This window comes from Triticum aestivum, chromosome 3B, assembly GCF_018294505.1.
Source record: "Triticum aestivum cultivar Chinese Spring chromosome 3B, IWGSC CS RefSeq v2.1, whole genome shotgun sequence".
Taxonomy (NCBI): domain Eukaryota; kingdom Viridiplantae; phylum Streptophyta; class Magnoliopsida; order Poales; family Poaceae; genus Triticum; species Triticum aestivum.
The window spans coordinates 839,778,001-839,786,187 of NC_057801.1; the positions used below are offsets into that span (position 1 = coordinate 839,778,001).

Consider the following 8,187-nt stretch of genomic DNA (forward strand, 5'->3'; position numbering starts at 1 on the left):
ACAATGTCCAAGTGTATTTACTTTGAAATTTCATCACAACTTAGCCTCTATTGTGAACAAAAACTTTCATGAGTGAGCATTTTTTTTAATTCTATTTTGTTGTGCAGTCTATTGCAAAATACCGAGCATATTTCCCCCTTTATTTTCATGGTATTGTTCTCCTTTGACTGACGTGATGAAGGAAGTCTACTTTTGTCTCCGCATGGAGATATCATTAGTCAGTGTACAAGTATAGGCATACCGATTGCGTCGGGCATGGAGACGACAAATCTAGACATTAGGGAGTAATTGTTGTTGTCATCGGTAAATAATTAATTGCCGATACCGTTATTTGTAGAAACTATAACCAAACAACCAACTTAATAAATATACATTCGATACCGTTACACTCGAAGGAGTCCAATGTCGTTAGGTCACGCTAGAATAGAGGGAGGCAGGGTGTTGTCAAAAGCGTGGGTGTCGTGCCAAACTGTCGCAGTGCAATGTGGGAGGGAGGAGGGTCTGCATCAAGAACGTGCACGTCGCGCCAAAAGCCAACGTCAACTCAGGAGGGGGGAAGCTGTGGCGTGAGAGGGGTCGTCATGCCAAAATCCCCTGCTTATGCCATCCCTATTTTCAAATTTAATCACAACTTAGCATTTTTGATAATAGACTTTGTCACAAAGGTGTAGTTAGTTCCCAATGTTATCACAACTTAACCTCTTTTGTAGTAAGTTTTTGTCACAAGTTAGCTTTATTAATCTATTTTTATGTGGAGCCAATTGCACAACACCGAGGACCTTTCTTTTTTTGATTGACGTGACGAAACAAGTCTAGTTTTGTCTCCGCTTAGAGATATCATTAATTGGTGCACAATAGGCATATCGATTGTGTAGCACACGGCAGAGACAAATCTGGACATCAGGGAGTAAGTATTTCCTTTGTAGTGCATGCGAATACCGTTATTTGTAGCAACTCTACTCAAATAACCAACGTAAAAAATGTCCGTTCGATACCATTACAACGGAAGGGGTCCATTGTCGTTAGATCACACAGTATAGGAGGGGGAGGGGGAGGGCTGGACACAGCGTCTACACCAAAACGCCACATTGATGTTGGAGGGGGAGGGGTTGTGGCAGGAGAGGGTTCGTGGCGGCAATGCTTCCCCCATGTGTGCCATCTCACCGTAGCCATTTTCAAAAATTTATCACAGCCAATGGCGGAGGTATAGAGGGTTGATGGGTTGGGCCACGACCCATCCTGGTATTGGGAAATAACCTTTATTCTATAGAGAGGCCAATTTTTTTGAAGAAAGTAAATAATTTATATGTAAGTTGCACTGTTGGCCCACCCTGGCCCAGTGGGCCAGGTCTGCCACTGATCACAACCTAGCTCTTTTGATAACATATTTTGTCAAAACCTACCACTTTTATTCTAGAAAGATCACTAGGGGATCAAATCCTGTGTTGTTTGATGTGGAAAGATTGCAATCCCTTCAAAGCTTGTGTTGGAAGTAACAATCTGCACACGCATATGTGATGATCCACACAGAGCCCCACATGTTAGCATCAGCGGCAACGGCTACTCTGCTACGCCGAAAAATGTACCTTTGTCTATGCTTGGTGTACAAAATGGGCATATGGATTTTGTCGGGCACGGCAAAGACAAATCTGGACGCCAGGGAGTAAATTTTGCCGTTTCTCGTGAAGAATTAATATAGTTCGTGTGCGCCATACCGTTATTTTTGGAAACTTGACTCAAACAGCCAACATAAGGAATGTTCAGTCAGTACCCTTACAACTCGAAGGAGTCTGATGTCGTTAGATCATGTGGGGATAAAGGGTCGCAGAAGCATGGGCGTTGTGCCAGAATCCCACTATACAGTGTGGATGGAGGGGTGGCGGAAGCGTGGGCATTGCGCTAAAATCCCACGACACGGTGTGAGGTGGATGGAGAATTGGCGGGAGAGTGGGTGGCGTGCCAAAACCCCACGACGGCGCGATGGGGGATGGGGAAGTTTGTTGTGGGAGAGGTGTCATCGTCCCATAATCCTCCACGCGCGCACCATCCCGATGTAGTCATTTTCAAATTTGATCACAGAAACAGATTTGGGCAAAACCTACCCCTTTTGATCTAGAAAGATCACTAGATGATGAAATCTTGTGTTGTTTGATGTGGAAGGATTACAATCTCATCGAAGCTTGTGTTAGAAGGAATACACAAGGCACACATGTTGTCTGTGCATGTGTAATGATCCCCATGGGGGCCCTGCGTGTCGGTGCCAACGACAATGACAACGGCTACCTTGCTCCGCCGGAAAGTGTACTTTTGACTCCGCTTAGAGATATCATTAACTGATGCACAAATATGGGCATATCGATTGTGTCGGGCATGATGAAGACAAACCTGGATGTTTGCGAGTAATTTTTGTAGTTTCCATGAAGAATTAATATAGTCCATGTGTGTCGATACCATTATTTTTGGAAACTATACTCAAACAACCAACATAAGGAATGTCTGGTCGGTACCATTACAAAGGAGTCTAATAATGTTACATCATGCAGGGACAGAGGTTGGCGGAAGCATAGGCACTGTGCCAAATCCCACGACACGGTGTGAGGCAGGTGGAAGGTTGGCGGGAGACTAGGTGGCGCGCCAAAACTCCACGGCGGACGAGGGGGGTGGGGAAGGTTGTGGTCGGAGAGGTGTTATCACCCCATAACCCCCACGCGTGCACCGTCCCGCTGTAGCCATTTTCAAAATTCATCACAGCCTAGCTCTTTTAATAGCAGGTTTTGTCAAAACCTACCCCTTTTGATATGGAAAGATCACTATAGGATCAAATCTTGTGTTGTTTGATGTGGAAAGATTGCAATCTCATTGAATCTTGTGTTGGAAGGAACACACATGGCGCAAACGTTGTCTTTCTATGTGATGATCCACATGGGAGCCCTGCTTGTCAGCGCCAATGACAACGACAAAGACTACTCTGCTCCGCTGGCAAGTGTACTTTTGTCTCCGCCTAGAGATATCATTAACTGGTGTACAAATATGGGCATATCGATTGTGCCGGGCATGGCGAAGACAAATTTGAATGTTTGGGAGTAAATTTATCGTTTTCCGTGAAGAACGAATACAGTCTGTGTGCGTAGATACCATTATTTTTGGAAAGTGTACTCAAACGACCAACATAAGGAATGTCCGGTCGGTACCAATACAAAGGTGTCCGATACCGTTAGATCATGCGGGGACAGAGGGTGATGGAAGTCTGGGCGTCGCGTGTGTGGAGGGGAGGCGGAAGCGTGGGCGGGCGGAAGCGTGGGCGGCACGCCAAAATCCCACCACACAGTGCGAGGCAGATGAAGGGTTGGCGGGAGAGTAGGTGGCGCGCCAAAACCGCACGGCGGCGCGGGAGGGGGGAGGATGCGGCGGGAGAGGGGCCGCCGCGCCATAATCCCGCACGCGCGCGCACCGTGCGCGCGCAGGCCATTTTCAAATTTCACAACAACCTAGCTCTTTTGGCAACAGATTTTGTCAAAACCAAGCCCTTTTGATCTGGAAAGATTGGCACAAGATCAAATCTTGTGGTGGAAGGAAGACAAGATCGCTCCAAAATTGATGTGCAAAGATGGCATCCGGTGGAGGCTTGTCTGCGACGAGCATATCCGCACGGGGGGAGCGTAGGGCGGGCCCCGCGTGTCGGCGTCAGCGGCAACGGCTACTCTGCCTCGCCGGCGCAGACACAGCTCGCCGCCCACATTAGAAAAAGGCCAGGTATAATACGCCCAGCGCGTGCCGCTCCCCCCCACCCCACCCCACCCCACCCCCAGGTTACCGTTGCAGCCCCATCCCCATCGCCATCGCCATCGCCATCGCCACCGATCTCGCCGCCGCCACCCACCCACCGCTCGCCGCCGGTCACACCCCACCCAAAGCCGGCTTCTTGGTCGGCGGCTGGGTCCAGCGGCGGAGCGGGAGAGGCTAGGCTACAGCGCAGATCGGTCCGGTCACCATGGCGGCGGCGGCGTCCGGCGCGTCCGCGGGGGCGGGGGCGGGGGCCAAGCCGGGGCGGCTGAACGTGCCGGCGGGGATGGCGGGGTCGCTCCGCCTGGACGCCTCCTCCCCGGCCTCGTCCTCCTCCTCCGTGGCGCGCCTGCTCGAGATCCCCAAGACGCCGTCGCCGTCCAAGGTCACCTACAGCGACCGCTTCATCCCCTGCCGGACCTCCTCCCGCCTCCACAACTTCGCGCTCGCCGACCGCCCCTCCCCCGGCTCCGGGTCCCGGGACGACGGCAGCGCCTACTCGCGCCTCCTCCGCGCCGAGCTCTTCGGGGGCGACGCCTCCCCCGGCGGCGACAGGCAGGACTCCCCCGGCTCCAACAACCTCTTCCGCTTCAAGACGGACCGCTCCTCCGCGCCCTCCTCCCCCTTCGCCGAGAAGCTGGACTGCGCCGGCGGCGCCGGCTCCCCCACCCCCAAGAAGGCGCCCCGCAAGGTCCCCAAGACGCCCCACAAGGTTCGATCCGCCCGCCCGCCCATTCCCACAAACACCTCGCGCGCACCGAATTCTCCGATCTCCGATCTACTACTAACTGGTGTGTGGTCGTCGCCGGCGTGCAGGTGCTGGACGCGCCGTCCCTGCAGGACGACTTCTACCTGAACCTCGTCGACTGGTCGTCGCAGAACATGCTCGCCGTCGGCCTCGGCACCTGCGTCTACCTCTGGTCCGCATCCAGCAGCAAGGTGCGTTTCTTTCTTTCTTTCTTTCTTGCATCCATGGATCAGGGCACAAGTCAGATTGCTAATGGCACCGTCATCCAGGTGACCAAGCTGTGCGATCTGGGGCCGAGAGACAGCGTCTGCGCCGTGCACTGGACGCGCGAGGGCTCCTACCTCGCCGTCGGCACCAGCCTTGGAGACGTCCAGGTATAATCTTCAGCCGATGCACATTGCAACAAAATCTCACAATGTAGTCCAGATAAGTCGTAGGACTCTGAACTGTTTGGTTCGCGACTTCGCAAAATTGATATCACTGATGCACATTGGAAGAAAATCTCACAGCACACAAGATTAGAACATTGGAAAATTATTTGTTTTATTTGCTTCAAGTATATTTCTAGTAGTACGTCACAACACAGAGCTGTTTGCTTGTTTTACTGTAGCACATACACATCTAAGATCAGTATGGAAGGCTGATTTGATTTGATTTGATTCAGATGTGACATCTCTGTCTGCACTTTCAGACTATTTTCCACTTGAGCAAGTTGCTTAAGAGTTTCAGCAAACACTCTGAAGTAGATGTGATCAATCTTGTGTGTCAAGAACATGACGTATAACTGTCTGCACTTTCAAACTGTTTTCCACTGAGTTAGCTTATAAGAGCTTCAGCAAACACTCTGAAGTAGATGTAATCAATCTTGCGTGTCAAGAACATGGCGTATAACTGTCTGCACTTTCTTTCAAACTGTTTTCCACTTGAGTTAGCTTAAGAGTTTCAGCAAACACTCTGTAATCAATCTTTTGTGCAAGAACATGAGGTATAACTGTGTGTATTTTTCTGGCAGATTTGGGATAGCTCTCGCTGTAAGCGGATTAGGAACATGGGAGGACACCAGACCCGGGCGGGGGTGCTAGCTTGGAACTCAACCATCTTGTCCTCTGGCAGCAGGGACAAGAACATATTGCAGCATGACATCCGTGTCCCCACTGACTACATCAGCAAATTTTCTGGCCACAGATCAGAGGTGAGACTTCTTCTTCCACAGGCATAACATCCCTGCACAATAATCAACTCACTTGCGCACGCATTACAAAGCATCCCGATCCCGTGTAACACTTGGATTTCTTAAGCACTTTCTGAATTTGAGTTGATGACGAATCTTTCTTTCCAGGTCTGTGGGCTTAAATGGTCGCACGACGACCGCGAGCTTGCGTCTGGTGGAAATGACAACCAGCTTCTAGTATGGAACCAGCGGTCGCAGCAGCCGGTGCTGCGACTGACAGAACATACCGCCGCGGTTAAAGCGATAACATGGTCACCCCACCAGCACAGCCTGGTGGCGTCAGGAGGCGGGACGGCTGATAGGTGTATCAAGTTCTGGAACACCGCTAATGGAAATATGCTCAACTCAATTGACACAGGCAGCCAGGCAAGTTCTATATAGTTCTGGACAAGACCTATATAAGTTCTGGACAAGACCTATCTCTTTGATGTATGTTGCTCTAAATAAATGTGTGTTGTTGTACTTATTGCCGCTTTCTGTTGCAGGTTTGTAACCTTGCCTGGTGCAAGAATGTGAATGAGCTTGTGAGTACCCATGGGTACTCCCAAAACCAAATAATGGTGTGGAAGTATCCATCTATGTCAAAGGTAAGCTTACGAATTTGGTGAATCGTTCAATATTAAGATATTTGTAAACTGGTTCACGGATATATTAGCTGGAGAAACCCTCTGCAAATAATTCATTCTGCAAGTTAACTGTGCATTCTCTTGGCTTGCTTCTGGACAACCCTTTTTTAACCTGTCGGCGCTATAACAGTTGCTTTAGTTACTGAATGCTTCAAACTTTTTTAATCTGTCAGAGCTATAACAGTTGCTTTAGTCACTGAATGCTTCAAACTTTTAATATCTGTAGCACTTCATGCTGAGCTTACTTTTGATACTATGCAAATGTTCGTGGGGAGAAGTGTACATCAGTGCACTACTTCAATGACAGCCTCAGTTACTGACCATAGAACTTTGAACAACAGGTTGCGACTCTTACCGGACACACGCTGCGTGTGCTTTACCTCGCAACGTCCCCCGATGGACAGGTAAATCCCATTATTCAGAATCAAATATCACCCTGCCTAGGAACATTGCGAATATGGGAATGTGACACGTCCTTCCATTTTGTACAGACAATAGTAACAGGAGCTGGCGACGAAACTCTTAGATTCTGGAACATTTTCCCTTCAATGAAAGCGCAGGTAGGCCTCCTTGAAGACCCGGAATCATTTCAATGCGTGCCATTTTGTTTGTTTTAGAACATGAACCTTTTAACTACTTCTGACTTGTGCCACCACTTTGCTTACACTCATTCAGGCTCCCGCCCGTGATGCTGGGCTCTTTTCTTTTTCAAGAAGCCACATCCGGTGAGAAGTCGCAGAGGGGCCGACCAAAGCAGAAGAAGATATATATGTGACTGTGCCAAACATATTTCTGTTGCCTGTGCAGTTTTTGAGTGATTCTGTACATTTCGTGTGGCCTGATCTGATCCATTATCCGTTGCCCATTAACTTAACTCATTCGTTGTAGTAGAAACTCATAAACTCTGCAGCTGTAAGTCTTGTTCGACAAAAAATGTTAGAGTGAAATGGAGACCAACCAGGGCCTCCATGTACTTTTAAATCAGACAATGTTGTGATTGTGCTTGTGTTTGTACTCAGACCTGGAGATGATATATAGCTCAAACTTGTGAGGCCATGTCTTGTTCTTGTTGCAGCAACTGTTTGTGCCTTAGCACTCTGCCTTGTTCTTGTTTCATTGGCAACTGGTCTCCTCTGCTTTGGATTTAGGTTCTACTCCCTCCGTTCCAAAATACTCCCTCCGTCCAGAAATACTTGTCATCAAAATGGATAAAAGGGGATGGATCTAGATGTATTTTAGTTCTAGATACATCTCTTTCTATCTATTTTGATGACAAGTATTTTGGGACGGAGGGAGTAAATGATAGTACAAAGTTGGGTCATCTATTTTGGAACGGAGGGAGTACATTCTGAGCAGGCTCATGCTGTATCTCTGCCTCAGGCTGTACATTAAGTTCATAGACTCTGTAGCTGTAGGCCTATGTAGGACATAACACATCATCCAAGCTCTAGGCTCTCCCACTGTGATCAAGATAGACTTCCAGGGAAAAATTACCTACCCAATCTTGTTGATTGCAAGCCAGCCAGCCAGTAGCAAACTCTTCACAAGTAGTCTTACTGAGTCCCTCCGCCTTGTTTTCTTAACAACATATACATATTGCACATTTTGTATGAAATTTCGTGGGTTTACAATTCATCAGATGGTGGTGCTTGTTCATTCCTGACACAAGGTTGATGAAATGTTCGGATCTTCTTTCCAGATCAAGAGGGCTAAGAAGTTGTGACAAAGCATGTCATCAAAAGGAGCCAAATTGTGACGAAATTTTGAAATGGCATGTTTTTTGACGTGCGTCATGGCAT

At 48.6% G+C, this 8,187-nt stretch overlaps 1 protein-coding gene across 1 annotated transcript; it reads left to right on the forward strand.

Moving 5' to 3' along the window:
- The first annotated feature begins 3,792 nt into the window (after window positions 1-3,792).
- LOC123072828 (protein FIZZY-RELATED 3) lies at window positions 3,793-7,444 on the forward strand. Its single transcript, XM_044496492.1, has 9 exons — window positions 3,793-4,495; window positions 4,600-4,722; window positions 4,801-4,905; window positions 5,544-5,723; window positions 5,871-6,128; window positions 6,248-6,349; window positions 6,730-6,792; window positions 6,880-6,948; window positions 7,064-7,444. The coding sequence occupies exons 1-9, from the start codon at window positions 3,992-3,994 to the stop codon at window positions 7,115-7,117; spliced, it is 1,458 nt and encodes a 485-aa protein (XP_044352427.1). The 5' UTR covers window positions 3,793-3,991; the 3' UTR covers window positions 7,118-7,444.
- Window positions 7,445-8,187: the final 743 nt, after the last annotated feature.